The 20,431-nt window shown below is 41.3% G+C and overlaps 1 protein-coding gene across 6 annotated transcripts in view; it reads right to left on the bottom strand.

Moving 5' to 3' along the window:
* Nucleotides 1–208: 208 nt before the first annotated feature.
* LOC129101314 (calcium/calmodulin-dependent protein kinase type II subunit beta-like) overlaps nt 209–20,431 on the bottom strand; it is a 70,013-nt gene continuing 49,790 nt past the window's right edge. For 2 of the 6 annotated variants that reach the window (XM_054611079.1, XM_054611078.1), the window contains exons 14-20: nt 19,912–19,944; nt 11,635–11,679; nt 9,557–9,605; nt 2,237–2,312; nt 2,049–2,143; nt 1,412–1,645; nt 209–695 (exon numbers count right to left, since the gene is read on the bottom strand). In XM_054611079.1, coding sequence (XP_054467054.1) covers nt 1,413–1,645; nt 2,049–2,143; nt 2,237–2,312; nt 9,557–9,605; nt 11,635–11,679; nt 19,912–19,944 — 531 coding nt within the window. In that variant the 3' untranslated portion in view covers nt 209–695; nt 1,412. Of the gene's footprint in view, nt 696–1,411; nt 1,646–2,048; nt 2,144–2,236; nt 2,313–5,163; nt 5,552–9,556; nt 9,606–11,634; nt 11,680–15,652; nt 15,722–19,911; nt 19,945–20,431 lie in introns of those variants that run through there. The other 4 variants (XM_054611080.1, XM_054611081.1, XM_054611083.1 and 1 more) reach the window with 3 other exon arrangements.

Here is a 20,431-nt window from a genome sequence, read left to right as displayed (position 1 = left end):
TCGGGCGCAGTATTATAGCTCACATACGAGAAGCAAATTACAAAAACTGCCATTATCATATCCACTTAATAGCCACAATAAAAAAAAAACCAGCCACTGTTAATATGGGAAAAAAACATGCTTCCTTAAAAAGATAAAGAGAAAAACAATAAAAGATTTCCTTCAACTCTAGAAACCACTGGCATCAAAAATGTCAAATTATACAAATTACATATACAATTGCAAATGTGTAATGATAATTATAATAATAATAATAGAGTAATGATAATATATTTTACTTAAAACTTTACATACTGTATTTCCAGTGCAGTGTTTATGTCACACAAGTGTGGATTCACAGGAGGACAAGAGGATTGGTGTCACAAAAATTGTGGGTAAGGGAGGAAGGGACCACGGGAAGAAGGAATCACACCGAGTGCTGAAAACGACCCCAACCCCTTCGCCAATCACCCAATGTGCCGGAGGGAAGAAGAGGAAGGATGTCGAGCTGCAGGAGACAGACAGTAGTAGTAGTAAAAGAAGAGATGCATGCTGGGGGTTGAGCCGAGCGTCCAGTGTGGGAGGGTCTGTCTGTTGTTGTCCCTTAAACCAACCCTGGACATGTTCTTTCATCCCTTCCTCCTCCTCCTCCTCCTCCTCCTCTCTCTCTCTCTCCAGCAGAGCACTCCTGACAGACAAAGTTATAGCATTCAACCCTGAGAAGAAAAAAAACAAAAAACAGTGTCAAATAAATTAAATATAGACCCCTTTTCTGTCAGTATACATGGTGACGTATATTTGTGGGCAGAGCGCAGGTGGAGGCAGAATAATACTCCAAACACGTTAGTTAACGCTGGCTAGCAAGTTTTGTTGGCTTGGTTGCAAGAAAAAACGAGTCGTTCACTCTCTGAGAACGCACGTGGCACTTGAGAAGGTTAACATTAACCAAACGGGACCATATTAACCGACCCCTACGCCGCTGGCAGGCCACTTCGCAGAGGGGGGAGGGCAGAAAAGAGCTCCAGAAAAGGACGGCTAGCTAGTTAGATTGCTAGCTTGTACATACCCAGAGCTGGCTAGTTGCTATGCTGAACTAAAACATACAGTAAAAAACTTTTTTCTGCTTCTAGACAGTGTGAGTGCCCCCCCAAAAAACAAACAAAAAAACCAAATGCAAAGCAGCAAATAAGCTCAATAGTATATTTAGAATTAGAGTAACATCTACAACCAACTTTTTCTACCTCTAAATATATTGTTCTGGCCTTCTACTCCTCTATTTACACTCTTATTAACGGTCATTTAATTTACACCCCTTGCGTTATTAATATGGTCACAGAAAGTCACCAGCTACATCTCCTTTCTGGAGAAGCAGTTTGAAAAAAACTAAACACTTTCAGTTTTCTCCCAGGTGCCCCGGTGCTGTCGTCCATACCTCACTGGAGTGGCGCAGCCGGTGCGCCTGAGCAGTGGAAGTGGATGTTCTGCCACTTGCTGTCTCTGCGATGCCAGACACGCGTTTCCTCCGACTGGCAGGACCGCGGCCGACCCTGGTTGTCCACAAACTGAGTCAGACGGATGTAGGCGATGCAGGCCGCGTCCTCGCCGATCAGGTGGACGTGGGGGTTCAGGATGGTGGTGTGGATGGGCTTGCTGTTCTTAGCCAAAACTGGAAAAGATGACAAGAGTAACGTCATGAGCAAGATGACACAAGCTATGCAATGTGATGAGTGACACGAATCACCACAATCTACGTGGATGTGGGAGCTGCTGTGGAATATTTCAGCCATCATTGGAGAGTCTATGTTTTTCAGGATCGAGCTTTAGTTAGAAGTCTATACTCTAATTTTTCATTCAAGTTGGCTTCCTGTGCAAACGTTTCCAGATGAGGTCTATTTCTGACACCTGCAAACAACAATAGTGCAAATGGAGAGATGCACAGCGGTTAAATGAGATGACTGACCACATTGTGTTGATTTTTTGTGACCACATGTTTAAAAAAAAGAAAAAAAGACTGCCAGAAGTGAATTCTAAAAAAATTATTACAATAGCTACAAATCTATCTGACTTACGGTTCTCAAAGTAGAATCTGTGGAAATCCATCCCCTCTACCAGGTTGCCCAGCGCCTCTGGCTCAAACGAAGTCAGTCCAGGGTCGCAGATCTTCCTGAAGAGGAGAAAGAAAAGACACGTTAATGAAAACACACGTTCTTTAAACTGCACATTTGAACCCAAAACACAGAAAAAAATGCAGACTCACGCGTATGCCTCGAAGTCTCCATTGTTGATTGCCTCTATCAGCTGCTCGGTGATCTTGATAATTTCTTGCTTGCGTGCTGCAGAGGACGGTAGGCACAGAAGCTAATCAGAAGTAATCGCAACAGTTGGACAGATGGAGTGCGGTTAGGTTTTTAAAATCATTTTAATTTCCACGCGACAACAACAAGGCAGTTAGAACCCCAAAATACATTTATACAAAAATAATTCTGTTATTTGTGAAAAACTGGACTTCTCTTGTTTACATAATGAGCTGGAAAAATATGCATTGAATTGTGGATTCTGTATGACAAATCTGTGAAAGATGCAAGTCAATTCACTCTTGAATTAGTTCGGGAATACATTTCTTAAACATGTCAAACAATTCAAATCAACACACATACAATAGAGACCAGTGTTCACCTCCACATATCACCGCAAACAATGTCACCCGTGTATTTAAAAGACACAACAACGAGTCAAAAGCGACCAAAACGATGCAAACACTTTGTGCAGTCAGCATTGCTCTCCACGGCAGACTGAAGAGGAGGTTAATAAGGCTCAGAAGCAACAAGCACACACATCCAAAAGGCTCAATTTCCAAATTATCAGACTGTACTTTACTCTACGTACGTTTCAAAAGCAGAACACACACTGGCTGTTAAATACGCTCGCTGTAAAGGTCGTTTCATCAGGAACCCTGATTGGCTAATAGGGTCGCGGTGGGTCATGCTCGGTACTCACTCTGGGAGGAAGACCGGGAAGGGCTGGATGGGGAGTGGGGGGGAGGTGGGGATGTGGTGTGTGCAGGTGGAAGGGTGGGCCTGGCGCTAGGTACCGGTGCGGCGTCACCCTCGGGTGCAGGGGCCGCCGGCACCTTGCGGATGCTGCTCACCAGGTCTGTGAGCCGAGACACTGGGTGCCAGAAGTATGGTGGAAGTATGCAGAAGGACAGGTAGAGAATAAAGGAATGGAGAAATAAGGAAATCCCTTCAGGAGTTTATATATTTGTGGTCACGACAACTATAAATTAAACGACAGTGACTGAAATAATACTACTCTTTTTGTTTCTGTGCTACACACTCAAGATTCAGCAGTCAAACAGTTTGGGTTTTATGTGGATTTTTTCATTTGAACTCCAGTATCGGGGCCTTTAACACATAATCATTTTTTTAACTGTTGTTTTTGCCAAGAGTACTTTCACACAAAAAGATCATTTAATATAAAGCTCTGTAATTTCTTGGATGTCTTTGCACTGTAGTGTTTTTACAAACGTTACTCAAACCGGAGTAAATATTGCATTTGTTAGGGACTATTTTCAGCTGTGGAATAATACACATTTGGTCCTCCATTAAGTATTTAAAGCAGGAGGAAGCTGTATGATACGGACTTTAGTGCCCACATTCATAGTACTCTTTTCATTGTTTTAAAAAATATTTCTCTCTCTCTCTCTCTCTATATATATATATATATATATATATATATATATATATATAGAACATTGTCAACTTTATCTTTTAATAGAGTTTTTGTTTTGCTTAAAAACTCATCACAGCAATATGTTTTGATTCTGCAGTTGTTTTTTCTCATTTAACATCTCTTTATTGTCGCTTTAGTATCATTCCTTCCTCAACTTAAGAACTTTGGCACAAAATAAAACTCCTCTGCAAAACTCTTAAAGGGATTTCTTAAGATGCAAAAATAACAAAAGATGCAGCCAGAAACCATCATCATTTGAAAGAAGAATGATCTTTCTTGAGCTTAGAAATAAGCTATTGTACTCATTTTCCGTCCTCTACCCAAAATGACAAATGAAGACAGAATGAATCCATCTTCACATGCATCATCTTGGCATAAGAACAGAGGAAAAAAGGAGATGTTTTGAATTTATTTCCATGGCCACTTTTTTTTCTCTCGAAAGTGTCCGTCTACACTCCCTGTCCTTGCTCTTCTCTACTTACTCTGCATGGGGACAACAGGGGTGTGTGGAGGGGAGAGGGCAGAGAGGGCAGCGGGAGGTGGAGTGCTGGATCTCCCTTCCCCGTCGGATGTGGGCCCTGAGCCCCTACGCACTGAGCCCAGCAGGTCAGCAAACTTTGTGGCAGCTGAGTTCAGGAGGGAGGAAGATGGGAGACAGTGCACTTAAATGGAAGGTGGACGACAGAATTGTGGTCATACAGATGAACAAACTTTGTCTTAGAGAGCACTAAGCGGAGCAGGCCACCCAGCCGAACCGCTCTCCGAGACAAAGTGTGACTCACAGACAGTGAAGGGCACATAAAAGACAAAATTCATGCTGGGTAATGTCTGAAAAACAATGTTAAGACGCCGATTATCATGGAGCTGTATCGTGTTGCTATTACACGTACATCCATGAGAATGAGACGAGTTATTCTAAACCAGGCGGCAGCCAATGCGGAAGTGCAATACACTTGCATTATCTCCACTGGCCAGCAGGGGGCGACTCCTCTGGTTGCAAAAAGAAGTCTGATTGTATGGAAGTCTATGATAAAATGACTCTACTTCTCAGTTGATTTATTACCTCAGTAAACATTGTAAACATGAGTTTATGGTCTCAATCTCTAGATTAAAGTCTTCTCCAATACAGCATGATGTTCATTTAGTTAAATATGGTCCCATTTAGAGTCAAATAGACCATAAAGCAGGGTATGCTTTAGGACGGGCAACATTGTGATTGACAGGTTGCTACCATAGCCATACACAGCATCTCTACGTCACCCCTCCGCAGTCCAAATATGGCCACTTTCATTGACTGGATGCAAAAAGCGCGATCGCGACGGCCAAAAAGCTGAGTCTTCAAAACGTCAGTGCACAAACCAATGGGTGACGTCATGGCGACTGGGTCCACTTTTTAAATACAGTCTATGGTCTAAACACATGTGGTGCGGAACAAGGGAGGGTGGGGGCTTTTTTTCTTCCATAATTATGTTATTATTGGATGTTTTTGACTTCGGTACAACATGGTGCTGACTAAGAAGACTCTAATGGAGGAATGAAGCACAGCATAAATCGGGGTACTAGAGGGATTAAGTTGTGCTTAATGACAGCTCATGTATGCTTTTAATACATGCAGGGACGCTCAATGGAAGACACACAAGGAAGGATTTAGTCAAGGTGAACTGCTAGTATAGCAGCATGAATGTGTGTGTGTTTGTGTGTGTATATGTGTGTGTTACAGGCTGCATTTGGGCGGGCCATGCTGACTTACAGAACACCGCAGGTGAGGAGCCCTGAGTGCTATCTGGCTGGGAGCTTGTGCTGGACTGCGCCTTAAGCGAGCTGTTGTCTAAGCTCTTTCCTGATAACATGCACACACAGAGAGAACGCAAAGAGAGAGAGTGAGAGAGAGATGACAGCCAGCCGCACAAAAAACACAACAGAAATGTCACAGTGGGCGTGAGATGACACGGTGGGGGACAGATAAATAAAAAGATGATGAAACCCTTTAACTTTTTTTTTTTTTTTTTTTTTTTACAGCTACTTTTCACTTACAGTCCTCGGTCACCAGATCTCATTTAAAAAAGACAAACAAAAATAACATTTTCCTTGTTATCCCGGTTAATAACTCTATTTCCGCAGGATTTAGAACTGTAGCTGCTGCTGCATTTTACTGACACTTTAATGGAAGTCTTGCCAGTGAGCAGAGGATGGATTATGGAAACAGTGTCGGCAGCGATAATGAGGGAGAGTCGGATGTTACTCATTGACGCTCTCGCCTGTTTAATCAGCTGGCACAAAAGGAAACGCAACAAATGAACACTCATTGACGAATAGAGGGAAATCAAAGCGTCCCTGCAGGATGTAAAATAGATGGCACGAAACTGACAGGAAAGAGACCAAAAAGAGTTTTGTTTCCACCAAGTTCGCAGACCAACACAAACAATCCACAACAATTGCATCAATAAATGTAAATTCTCTCCGAAACAGGAAAGAGAAAAGACAACAGTTGATCCTTCTTAAGTCCAGTGCAGAAACATCCTATCAATTAGCACTTAAATCCACAGATGTCCCAAAAAGAAGTTTAGGTTTTTGTCAATTTAACAGCAGGTAGTCCTACAAATTATGACCGTCGTGAAAAATGATCACCTACAAAACAAAACTTTAGATTAAAGACAAGCAGCCCTCAGACACAAAAACTCTCTGTAACACATTCTCTACCATAAAAGTATTGGGAGTAACAGGACAGATATGTGTTCAAGAGCCAGCACTCAACAAGTGTTGGGTTACAAAACCAGCTGTCGAGCACTCGCTGACCTGACAAGATCCTACAAAGGGCCGACCTGACACACACTATTCCAAGAAACCAAACAACGACTCCCCCTTCCTTCCCGCACTCACCTGCAACTTGTAGTTCCCTCTGGCGCTAACCGTGCTATCTGCGGGTTTGAAATCTTAAGAGTCTGAAAAAGTCTTCTGTGCGAGACTGATTCTATCCGAGGGTGGCGCTAGCAGAGCGGTGTGTGTTTAACGCCTCTCTGGGCACCTCCTTCTCCGTTTCCTGCCACCAGGGCTAAATTTAGACCCCCCCTCTCCCCTCTCCCCCAAGGTGCCCTTGCCCTCTCCCACCAGAGGGGACGGGGTAGTTGGGGTCCAATCTGGGACTTTGGGTTGGGGGAGCAAACGTTTCACTGTGTGTACAGAGAACGTACAGTAGAGCCTTAGGGGTATGAAGGATTGTAAGGTCACGTGATGCTCTTTTGAGCTACCCTTACTTCCATCAAGGGTAGTTTTAATAATTCATTTTAAATGAGCAACAGTGTGAACTTTAATTACTCTGATATTTTACAACATTTTCCTTCAGAAGGCATGTTAGCTGACATGGAATTACCTATTTTCCAGGCTGGGGATAAGCGTACAAACACAGTACATGGACCACCCACCCATTACTCTATAATAGGGCTGGCCGATAATTTAGTATGATAATTAGTTTTCTTTCAATTAAATCATATTGTGATACATCACGATATGGTGATACACACATTGTATAAATTGACAATAGCATTTCAATTTCACTGAAAATCTGATTATTTTGTACCTAAATTCTAAATGAAATGAAAACAAATCTGTACTTTTCATTTGTAGAGTATTACATTCACACAGAATTCAAATCCATGTGTTTTTTTCATATAAACTATTTATTGATTGTATTACCAGAAAGCGTGCTATGTTGTGATAGACATAGTTATTGAGATTAAATGGCTGTTGTCGTTAAAAAGATTTATATAGCCAAGCCTTACTTCAGAATAGTGAATGTCAATGAAAAGGTGTTTATTAATTAGTGCAAAGTGATGTTATTTGAAAAAGATGAGCAAAACTTTTGAACAACTTTTGAATAAAAAAATCCAGCTGATTCTGTAAATCAGTCCACTTCACTTTTTAGTTTCCAATTTCTCCACATGAAATAATTATATATATATATAGTTTGAAGTGAGATTAAGGGTTTAGTGGCTTAACCCATGTGACCCATATACAGGAAACTGTGCACCATCTTCCTTCTGAACTGTCACTGCTGCCGGTTCAGCAGTCTCCATGTTGAGAGCCGCGTAGAGGCAATCCCTCTGTCATCTACATGCCCTGAATTTGGTATTTTCAAAACAAAAGCTTCTGCTTTTAAAATGTGCACGATACCAGTAAGATAAGATTTCCTTCTGGTGGAATACTGCTTGATGGGGAAGAGGAGGAGGAGAAGGAGGTGGAGGAGGAGGAGAAGGAAGCGCACACTCTGTTCTGTATGCCTGGCACCGAAATGAAACATTCATGACCCGATTTAGATGCATTGTACTCTGCTTGGATGTGGAGAAAAGGGGGTGTTTGAGTGTGTTGGCATAGATAAGCACAGGCACACACACACACACACACACACACACACACACACACACACACACACACACACGCACACGCACAAAGTCGCACGTCACACAAACATAGATTCATTCACACACACACACAAATAAGTCTGGAGACACAAAAGCACTTTCACACACACACAAATAAGTCTGGAGACACAAAAGCACTTTGTGAAGTCATGTGTGATATGCGCCACTAAGACGGTCATTTTAACAATTCCAGCCATGAGCAACATTCACACACACACACACACACACACACACACACACACACACACACACACACACACACACACACACACACACACACACACACACACACACACACACACACTACACAACTCTGCAAGCTGACACCTCACACAGGCATGTCGGTATTTGAGAGTTGTGTGTTTCTCAGTTTTAAGATTTACAACACTTTTGAGAGAGCCAAACCTCAGCAGCATTACAAGACCTTTTACCCCCCCCCAATCTCTCAGACACACACACACACACACCTCTTCAGTCTTTAAAGAAAGCAATACAGCCAGGCTCCACCAGGGGGCAGTAAGAGGTCAGCGATCAGCAGGTTGACATACTCTCACATGATGTGTACTTATCATTATTATCTTTAAAACTAAGTAATACGTGTTTAAAACATCTCCTATTTTGGTGTTCACACTGTTACTAAATAAAAAATAAGTCATAGCCATTTTTTTTGTTCCACATTACACCTGTTAGCTTTTAACAATGATCAAGAATCAAGATGACACAAATGTTGACAGTTTCAGAAAATGAAACACATCTCAGAGAGAAACAAAAACCCTCCAAAGAGCCATTATGAAGACAAAGCCAGTCGCAAGAGACAGTGTTTTTAGCAGTGAGAATCAAAATGCGTTACCACCCTGAGGCTAGTGATATTGCCGTCCAACAAACAAGAAGCTAATGCAAAGCAGAGCTCCAGTCATAAAAGGGCTTTTTGTATTTTCTCTGGATTTTCAGTGCATTTAACTGTAAAAAATCAACTTATCCCAATTTCATAAAGACAGACTCACTCAATTATGTCAGAAACTATTATTACGTAATTATTAAGAATCCATTTCCACATGTGTAACTTAAAGGTAATAGCAGAGCTTGTCACAGTCCACCATTACAAAGCTGAACACTTAATAAGCCCAACTGACCAAATCTCCTCTAGTTTATGGTTGAGTGTGCTCACTGCTGATTGTCACACACTTGTTTTTAACGCTATTATTAGTTTAAAAACAATAAATTATCTTTAATATGATATATAAGTGATATTTATGATACATGATATTTATTCACTTATTGGCAGCAGCAGAAAACAAATACATCAATACAGTAGAAATGTCAAGGGGTGATTCTCAGAAGTATTCTGAGCAAGAAGTTCACCATGTGACTTTTTTGAGCTTTGTGAATTTGTCGTGTTATCATCACTTGTATCTCTGCAGTCTTACCTTTCACATCTTCATCCTCCACAGTGGTGTTGCTGCTGTCTGATGATTCCTGGAGATCAGAGACAGACTGTCAGCTCGAGTTTGAAACGTCACAGAGCGCTGAACACGCATGAAGACGCACATCACACACGCGAGTGGTAAACAACAGGGGTCGTGTTTTGTTTTATGTCTTCATGTCAAGTCGTCACGAAACAAAAACTGATTACGGAACACCACATATATCAGGACAAATAAACGCAGATTCAACTGGTTAAACAGGTGCCAAATGGGGACAAAATCCCAATTTGTGTCACAACGATGCAACCTTTATGAATAAAAAGTCAAACCATGCCAGCAAACCCATGTGTCAACATTTCTGACTTTTTTACCCTTGGCCTGAAACCTTTTTTCTCTTCTTCTACTCCAGGAGGCGCTTCCTCTGCTTCATTCTCAGTGTGTGTGTGTGTGTGTGTGTGTGTGTGTGTGTGTGTGTATGTGTGGACAAGTGACGTCTTTCCTCCACAGGGTGCTCTTGTCTCTTGTTGAAACTGACAGAAACTCAGTGGGATGTGCTCCATCCATCTTTTTTCAACAATGGCAGCATCCAAAAGGGATTCTCAAAGAGCAATTGGTTGTCATTTTATAAGCTCAGCGTCAGATTGCGCAATCTATCCATCCACCTTCGGTCTGTCTGTCTGTCTGCCTGCCTGTCTTTCTCTTCCTGGGCTTCTGAGGAGAAGTTAGCTTGTGATTTCCAATTAGCAGATTAAATGGGCCTAAATTCCCCTGCATGTAGAGGAGAGTTTGGTGACCTCATTAGAAGCATAGCTGTCACCAACAGCATCACGAGCACAAAGCACAAAAGTGGTTTTAAAGAGCAGCTGGTGACCTGAGGAGAAGAAATTTGCAAGCATCCTCAGATATGAGAAATATCATTAGAAGTGTGATCACACCTACAGTTTGTTTTTCTTTGGTTCTGAATCATATTTAAGTGTTCTTTTTGACATTTAGCATCTTATTCATTTTGTTTCTTCCTGCCACATTACAGGCAAGTTAGGGCTTTTACAAAATGTTACCTACTAAAATATGACACTTTGTTTATTTTGCAATGCAAGGATTTCTAAGCATCGCAGGCTGCTAGATTTACTCATAAACCGTCTTGTTTTAAGGTATTTCCTGTACAGAGTTGGCATTATGGGCGCGCAAAAGGTCAAAATTGATAATTCTCACATGCCAAAAACGACCAAACAAAGTGAGCAAGTGTTTTAAAAGTCTCCTAAGCTCCTGTAAACCAGCCTGGTGTGAAAAACTAAAATTGCAGTGAAGCAGTATTCTTTCCTGATTAGCCTCTCGTTGCACTAACTGAGACACGGATGCGGCTTTGGTACAAAGTTATGTTACCGTTCCTTTTAAGCTGCTCGGCACAAACACAGTGGCACGCACACACACACAAACACACACAGGTCATAAATGCCCGGTCAGAGCCACGAGGAAGAGGTCTTACTGTAAAGTCATGCAGGTTCATGCACATCCTCTAAACACATACAGACAAACTGTAGCCACTACATTTGAGTTGATAAGTGATGCGACCAAAAATCATTATATAACAATGTATATATATTAAAAAAACATCCCCATTAAAACTACATCAAAGCTCTCTGAAAACTTCAATCTAGATTCTATAATCTGGTGAAATATCTATTGTTTTTACATGTTTAAACATTAAATCATTAGCAATACTGCTCATTATGCTGCACAACAAAATGCAGAACAAAGGCAAGGCGAGGAAAAAGCATGTGACTTGATGATACTGTGTGTTGCAAAGTTCTCAGAACCACTACGCTGGTTTAACAGGAACATTCTCTGTCCCAATCACCACTTGTTCCCCTCTTATATAAAGTTATTTAACAGAGTGTCATTTCAAACAACACACACACACACACACACACACAAACGTATGCACATACGCATTAGTAAACCGATGCTCACACCGACGCATGATGAAAAGAAGGATGAAAGGGCAGAAGAAGATGAGGAAGAGGTGGAGAATGACAAAGAGGATAAGAGGAGGGCAGGACTGGGGAATGATACATGTGTACCTTCGTCCTGTCCACTGGATTATGGATGACGGTTGTCTGAGGTTCCTGGAGGAAGAGGAGGAGGAGGAGGAGGGAAGATGGAGGAACATGGAGTAAACCAGAGAAAGGAAAGAAAGGGGGAAAGAGAGAAAGAGATAAGATTGTGACATAAAAATCGATGGATTAAGAGTAACAAAATAAAAAAAAAAGGGCAGAGAGGACAAAGACAGAATGTTGGATGAAGAGAAAGTGCTTGTTAAGGTTGACAAAAGGAAGGCGGGGAAGAATCCTTCTAAGAGGTAGAGTGGGTGGACGAGCTGAAAACCATAATTAGAAGTCAGAGAAGGTATTGAAACTCGGGGTGAAGTGTCTGCTATGAGCACATCAGTACTCACATAATGTCTCTCTCTCTCACACATGTGGAGAAATTTTATTACCTCAATTTATTCTGGGTATTGCCGAATTTCTAATTTGCCTTCAACGACCTACACGATGCAAATATGTACAGAATCAAGAGAATTGTAAATCAAAATTAGGAGAAAATCCGCCAGCTCAAATAATATAAATGAGCTCTGACATAGATAAACACGAGCTTTAACATCTTACAACGCACTGGCACACCCAGCAAAAGAACACTAAGATGGAAAAAACGGGTCATTCTGTTCCTTCACACTGGTCTCAAAAGAAAAAGGCGAACACTGCCGGGCAAACACTGGCATCATTTCAGGATCCCTTTCCAAAAGAAATTAAGTAATTGCTGGTTTTTTTGTCTGGGTTGTGTGCACGGAATTGGCTCTGTCATTCCACAAGATCAGCCATCTAACTTTTCTCCGTGTTGTTTCTTCTCTTATATTGCTGTCACTTCAATCAATTCTGATTTTGCACTTTCTGCTACGGTACGTTAGGTTTTTATCACAATGATTGGCTCCTTTTCAAACATTGCTACTTGAACTTTTTTGTCCTGTCACCTTAACCATCAGTCACTGATTGTGGTTATATTTTTCTGTAGCTCTCCGCATATTCTTTGCAGTTCTCTTCCCCCAGGAAGTGACACGCCTGTGATGACTATTCATCAGCTTTCTCCCTGGTGATGATGGCGGTGTTGTCGGGGCAACCGTCGCCCGGGGCAACAGGCACCGGCGGCTACTTGGGAGGTGATGATGAGTGAGAACAAAGATTAGAAGGAAGGAAGGTGGAGGCGAGTGCTGACGGTGTCACCTCATTGGAAAAGGGGCTGACCGCTACACATCAATACTAACTTTATTTGAACACTGCTGCTCTTCCAGGGGATGTTCTGGTGGTCGCAGATCAGTCAAATTATGATATTTAGATGGTCTGTCAACTCATTAGGTGTTTGTGCACATTTAAGATTCCCTAAGAACTGCCTCCAGGTCAGAAAATTAAGGTTGTGCAAGTGTGTCTCTGCATGACCTAGAAGCTCCGTAACGAAGGAGTTAATGTACCAAATGGCTAAACAGTATCTAGCACAAGTCCCTAGCAACAGCATGGAGATCACAGGCGTCGTCCCACTCGCTATTCCCTTCAAGGATCAGAATTAAAGAGGCCTCTTCTGCTCCGTGGTTCTGGCCACGCACCCTCCGAAAGCACATAATCTTCCCGTCAAGCGCTTTTCATAGTATGTCTGCACATGTGCAGAGAGGACTCGCGGGCTAGCATCACATACATGCAACACACACACACACACACACACACACACACACACACACACACACACACACACACACACACACACACACACACACACACACACACACACACACACACACACAAACAGACAAAAACAGACAACAGAACAACTGTCACTTTGCCTTCTCTGACTGACAGCAGGTGGTTAGTTCTAATCGCTGTGTCAAGCCGAGGCAACTGCTGGATACACACCATTAACAGGTAATACCCGACACACCAGGGTCACCTCTGGGTTACATCTGTTAGTGACCCACTGACCGACAGTAATAAACTGTCATTAAATGCTTGGATGGAGCTGAAACTAGTGTGACAGAGCAGCTATGTTTAGTGTGCAGGAGTTCAGAGGAGTCTGGGTTGGTGAGATAATTTTTGTGGCAACTAGGGTCATTGATTTATAATTTAACATGGTAACCCGTCTTGGGTATATAAATGTTATGGTAAAACGAGGCTATTATGGCTGAATAATTTGCAGTAGAAAATGGTGTGAGAAACATTACGCTCTTCCTCTCAGGTAAATGTAGCTTTCTGCTGGAATACAATGGAAATGATTCAATTTCATGAGGAAATATCTTTACAATAAAACACGTCTATTAAATTTTGGTATCACTTTCTATGACATCCCATGTATATAACACACTAATAAGACGTTATAACCTTCTATATAATCAATGTTATAAGCACTCAGAAAAATCTATTATACTTTTTAACAATAATCAAAACATATCATAAAGCAGTTTATAATGACTTATAGGGGCGAGTATCATAATAAGTCATAATTGCTGATTACTGACATTTTTTTTCTCGCAAGGATCATATTGTATTATAAATCCCATTGTTGCAATACATTATAAACTTATTATATTTGTTATAATGCATTATAATCTTGTAATAATGCATTATAATGTGATTAAAAGTTGCTATAAGTGCTCTTTTTAGGTTTTGTGTGTTGGTCTTACATATATTTAATTATATTTTACACTCTACTTTTATTCTTTCAAGGAACTATGATATTATCAGATAGCTGAAGGGTTGGGTTAGATATTTTAACAATATTCAAATGTTCATCTAAATTAGTATTTAAATGACTGGTGTAGCTTTTAAAGCCCGTTTGTCAAAAAATATAAGAGCACATGTTATGAAACTGTCACCTCCTGTTACGCTTCACCCTGAACATTCACAGAACAATGTAGCTTTATTTAATGACATACAGAGAGAGGAAGCAGATTTTGGCTGTTTTTATAAAAGGTGAAGTTAATCTAAACAAATGAATGATTAAAATGAACCATAAGCAAAATAGGGTGGTTTTTGGCACTGAAAAAATACATCTTCAGAAATTTTCAGAGAGGAAATTGGATCATTACAAGGAGTAAAAAAATGTTTTGTCACTGATGTCAAATAGCTGCAGTTATCCCATGATGTCTGAAGACTAATTAGCATAAGATGTTTGAAGTTATTTGAAGTAATTTGTTCATGGTGTACATGTTTTTTGGCTTATTTATGCAAAACCACCACTCATTATATAAGGGTGTATTCTAACGGATTAACAAACTATGATGGCTTTTAATAATAGAAAGTGAGGGGAAGTAGGAATTGTTGCGTCGGTTCCCAAGTCTACATTTCACCCACATGAAACATGTAAATAACACAAGATCCAAACAGACCAAGACAAGAAGCACAAATAGCCCAGAGGTCTGATGCATTGAGTGAAAAATTCCTTCTCACGCTTCTGGACCATCCTCCCAGGTGCAAATGCACACAGATTCCCTCAATAAAAGTGCTTTACGACTGTGTGCCACGCAGATTTGCATTGCAGCCAATCGCACTGATGTTTACAACCCTCCGCAAAAGAGGAGGAATAAATCTCTGAAATCAGCTGGTGTGCTACTTGGCTGGAAGGACAATCTGAGGACCATTTTTTGGACTGTGGTGCTCAGGCGTAAGGAAAACCGCCTCTCTACAGAGGAGTACACAGGAAGCAGGGGGTAAATCGCACCGACAGTTCCAGCAGGCCGTCTGTTCCTCTTTGGGAAACTGTTACTGACAGAGAAAATGACCTGGTAGCACAATATCAACCTGAGTGAGGGTCACATAGCATCCACACCTGCCATGGGGGGAGAAACTTTCCTGACACCACCTGCTGGTCTTAAGACCTACCCGACCGCTGTGGCCGTCACAGCAGCTGGGCAAAGATCAACCACAACCCACAAGACGGACAGAGAGGAAAAACAGACATAAGTGAAGGTGTAGGGGGAGCAGGGTAGGGTTAGGGGTGAAGATAGGGGTTTTGAGGGACACACATGGAAAGGTGAAGGGGGGGTTAGGAGGTAAATACCAGAGCAGGTGAAGGGAAGTTTCCTTTGGGGCTGGTGACTATGCTGTTTTTGATGCTGTTTGTCTGGGGCTGTGCAGGAAAGGAAAGGGAAAAGGGAGGAGACACAACAAAGAGTGTTAACAACAGCAAAAAGTGGGTTCGTGAGTGTGTGTGTCCATGCATGTGTGTGCGTGTATGCAAGTCTGTGTCCTGAATTTTTTCACCTTTTGGTTAAATGTCACGTCTTGTCAGATGGAATTAGAAACTGAATTTAAGTGGAGGATAAGGTCTGAAAATTCCACCCAAATGTAATAGAGGTTAATGGAGTGTAAGTCCTAAAAAACAACATTTAAAACAACTCTCATGTCTTTTAATAACTGTCCAAGTTTTCCTCATTTGCTACCTTTAGACTTAATTGATCCTTTGCTAAGTCCCGCCCTCAAATGAAGACTAGAGTAAGCCAGCTCTGACCAGGGTCCGAAAACTACCCAGTTCTGCTCCATTAAATCTCATGAAATGGTTTCATATTTTCTTCATTTTCAGGGTTGTTTTGTGGATTTGGAGCTAGTCATGGTTAAAAGTTGTGAAACAGAGATACTCCTTACCCATAGAGGTTGAAAAGAGATGTATACATGACAAAGTTTCTATGTAAAAACCTGTGGAGCTAAGATAAGCAGAGTGAATAAGCACATCATTAACGAGCGTTAGCACTTACAGAAACAGTGTTGTTCCTTAATTTTATGGTTATACACTGTGATCTGTAGGCTTTAGCGTCTATCTTTATCTTTTTTTACCTGTTTTCACAACTGAATCTGTTTGACATCCTGGATATATCATTGAAACATGTATTGTTGACAATTCTGTATGCTTCTCTCTGACATCCTTTTCCGTTTTTCCAAAAATGTGATCATTTTTATCCAGTGTAGTGTAGTTAGTGGCAGTTTGGGCTCCATGGTAACGCAGCTCTGATGGCCTGAAGGAGCATCAGCAGGGGGCGGGGCTTAGCTAAGGGTCAATTAATGTGCAAAAGATTAAATTCAGATATTCACCTCTACGGTGTCAATTAACATAGTGGACCCATCGTTATGGCTAGACCACTAGAGGTGAGGATTAACCTACCCTTTACTGTACTATATATTTAGCCCTGGTTTTAGAGTTTAAGGCTACACTTTTAGTTTGCAATAGCTCTGTAATGGAATATGTCAAATTAAGAGAAAATAATGGTCTCGCAGTAAACTGAAGGTCCCCACAAGCATAGTAGGATCAACATATGTGAATGTCTGAGTGTGGAGTCTCGTAGATTGGAGGCAGCAGCAGTGACCAAAGGCTTACCCAAACCATCCATTCACAAGACTGATCTGTAATTCTGAGAGGCGACATGAGGGGGCGCGTGACACCGCGTGACAGCGTGACGTTGTCAGCGGTGACTTCAGCTGCTTACGATTTCACATCGCAACGTTTGAACTGTGCCATTTGGCCGTAATCAATCACCTTCATAAGCCTTGATCAAACGCTCCTTTGAAGCCCACACATCAAAGAGCGGCCGGTTCTTTATAGCTCAGTTCCATCATAATGATATTTGCATTGAATCTACATTAAATTACTTAAATCTTGTTTGGAAGAATATTAACTTGTAGTTGTTAAATGGGGCCCGGGTGTGGAAGTAAATCACTCACAGTGACTCAGCAGCCATTACATGAATCTTAATCATGTAACACTATTACAAATCTCATCAAATTCCTACTAGTCATTGATAGAAGTAAAGAGAAGTCATGGATTACTCAATGCCTCATTGAGCCTTAATATGGTGTGAATGTCAAAAGGAAGTGGGAAGAAATCTGCCAAAGAGAATTCCATCTAGCTTTAATGCTAATCATGCTAGCAAATTTATATCATATCAAAGGTATTTCTACCTAAATTAGGAAGAAAGCTTTTAAGAAAGAGGCACAAAATGAAATGAATAAAGTTAGATTATTTACTTTCAAGCTACAGAAATGGTAATCGTTTGATGCGCTCACTTGACGTATAGAAACAAAGTCAAGTCGTGTGTGTGTGTGTGTACTGTAAGAATGCATGTGTGTTAACCATAATGAGGTGCTGTAGGGAAGTCATATTTTTGTAGGCCAACCTCGAGGTTAGAATTTCACTGTTTCCCTCAACCAAAGCCAATGGGATTTCATTTTGGATTATTGCAGAAAATAAGCTCTGTGGCAAACAAAGATTTACGATACTTACCATGTTTGAAGCGTTAATGCAAAATGCCAGAAGCAAAAAGCTAACGTGAGGCTACACGTGACTGATTGACTTGTTAGCAACCAGCTTTTTTTAAGACGCGTAAAAGCGTCAAAATTGTATTTACTGACGCATTTTATGCCGTAGAACAATACGTTGAAATCTCTTCAGCTTGTGTTAACCACAGACTTTATTTCAGGCATCTAACCAAAGACCCATTGACTTTGAGACGAGGGAACAGGGAGAAGAGGAAAGGAAGAGGAAGTGGAAGAGGAAGAGAGCTTGGACGCCAGAACACACAAAGAGACAACACAAAGCATACACACACAAAACAGCGTTGAAAATAAAAGCTGGTGTAAACCGACAATAAGCTGACATATAGACACACACACACACACACACACACACACACACACACACACAAACAGTGAACTATCTCACACACCAGTGCCCGGACAAACACCCACACTCATGCACACATTAAAACCAACCAAAGCCGTCGTCGGCCATCACTCCGCTGCCCCTGTGGAGCAACAGGAAATGTAATCCTCATCAAAGTAACAGGCTGGTGAGATGTCTTGGTCAAAGCTTGTTCGCAGATCAACTCAGGGTCTTAGCTTTTGGGTTTTCTGTGGTGAGAAGAAACCCTTACATTCCTAGATGGTATTTATACATAAACTGGCATGATGACAGCAGTGCTGAGCAAAGGTTTCTTCGCGAGTGGTGGAGATGACTGTTGACGTCCAAAGCCAAACATCTGAACCGTTTGCCATATGTCGACATGATTAAGCTCGAAGTTTTTTGTGGAGAGGAGAACACACAGATTGTGATAATGCTGAACAAAGAAGGAGAAAAGGTGGGTAAAAGGATTCACAAGTGGTTCTCCAGGTGGGCAAAGAAAAAGCAGTGGGTTGGGAGAACAAAGGAGAACGAGGTGGGAGAGATGATGGGCATGTAGAAGAAAAAAAAAAGAAACAAGAGAAGTCACTTCAGGACAGAAATAAGAGGAACAAGTTAATTATCTGAACCCCAAGCAGTGTCTGGCTGTTTGTTTGATCATGTATTCTACAAAAATTGGAAAACGATGGATTTTATACATCCAACAATTTTCCAAATGTCCACAAGTGTTGGAAAAAAAAAGAATTGAGGCTCCACGTGCTATTATTAATTAAACAGTTTGCAAACAGAATGTTTGGCACACAACTGCTGGTCTCAGCCGAGTCAATCGTGGCTTCCTAGTCGCGCAGAATTTAATGTTTTTACAGGATTTGGTTGGAGCAAATGGTTCATTAGGGGAAACATTATAAATTAGTTGTATAGAATAAAGCGCTTTTGATGAAATAACCACAATTTTAACCTTTGTTTCTTTTTCTGTCAGAAGCGTTCGTCACACATGATGTGTTCAAAGACTGGCGGAGAGATGATAATTGGAGGATAATATTTTTAGGGTTAAGAGAGTCAGATTCCCTTCCAGTTCACTTACTTATAAGTTATAATATGTATTGCCGTTTGGTATATTATCCTAATGCAAGGAGAAAGTATGTCCCCATCTACCCATATTTCTATTCCTAATTTTTGTTTTAAGATTGTCTTTTAAGACCAAAGACTTCTGTAGCTAAACTACAAGCACCAGCTTCCTGCCTCTATTTCTAAAAGTGTGCCCCTGACAGATCTGGAGCAGCATCCCTGGAGTAACTCTGATGGAGCTGAAACATCCTGCTTCTATCATGTTCTCAGAGAAATGTCAGGGTTACTGTTAAGGCAGTGCACTTTGCAAAGGCCAGGGCTTACGACTTCCGCCTGACATTTTCTGATGTCTGACTTTCTGTACGTGCAGTGAATATTTTAGCCTTTGCTGCTCACGTTAACTACTCAGTTTCTGGACCTGTGTCACAGATTAATAACTCAGTGATGTGAGGGAGACTCCATAAATAGAGTAAAGGAAAGGGAAAGGTGGGAAAAACAAATACAGCAACTTAACTCGTGGAGAAAGTGGGAGGGAGAAAAAAAAAGGAGTGACTGGGAAAATGCATAAATAGCATGCTCACCATATACTGGACAGTTGAGCTGGACTTGCGTTTCTGTCCCCAGGCGATTGATGGATGGATGGATGGATTTATTGACAGATGGATGGACGGCAGAAGAAGGGAGGGAAAATATAAAGTAACCGTTGACAAAAAAGTGTGAATGGACTGTTACAAAGTACAAGAAAGAATTTGTAAGTTTAAACCAGAACTTGTGCACTTTGACGGCAAGGCGGATTTCAATCTTCATGAGAACGGGATCAGACTTTGCCAGACAGCTTGGACAAAGCAGAAGAAGAACGAGTATTTCCCCTCAGGTGTTATTGTGAAAGTAGAGGGAGGGGTGCAAGCACAAGAAAAAAAGAGCGGTGGTTTAAGTGGAAGTCATCGGGAAGAGGCCATAAGAGTGGGAAGAAGATGACAGAAAGCCGAAAAACTGCGACCAATCTGCTGATTAGGAACATTTGGGGCTACAAGGAGCAAGATGGAGGAATAATAGAATAGCAAGACAAGGAAATGCAAAATGTATTCTGTAAGAATATAA

Source organism: Anoplopoma fimbria, chromosome 13, assembly GCF_027596085.1.
Source record: "Anoplopoma fimbria isolate UVic2021 breed Golden Eagle Sablefish chromosome 13, Afim_UVic_2022, whole genome shotgun sequence".
In the NCBI taxonomy this organism is placed as follows: domain Eukaryota; kingdom Metazoa; phylum Chordata; class Actinopteri; order Perciformes; family Anoplopomatidae; genus Anoplopoma; species Anoplopoma fimbria.
The sequence above is the reverse complement of the archived record's forward strand: the minus strand, read 5'-3'. Positions and strand labels throughout refer to the sequence as shown.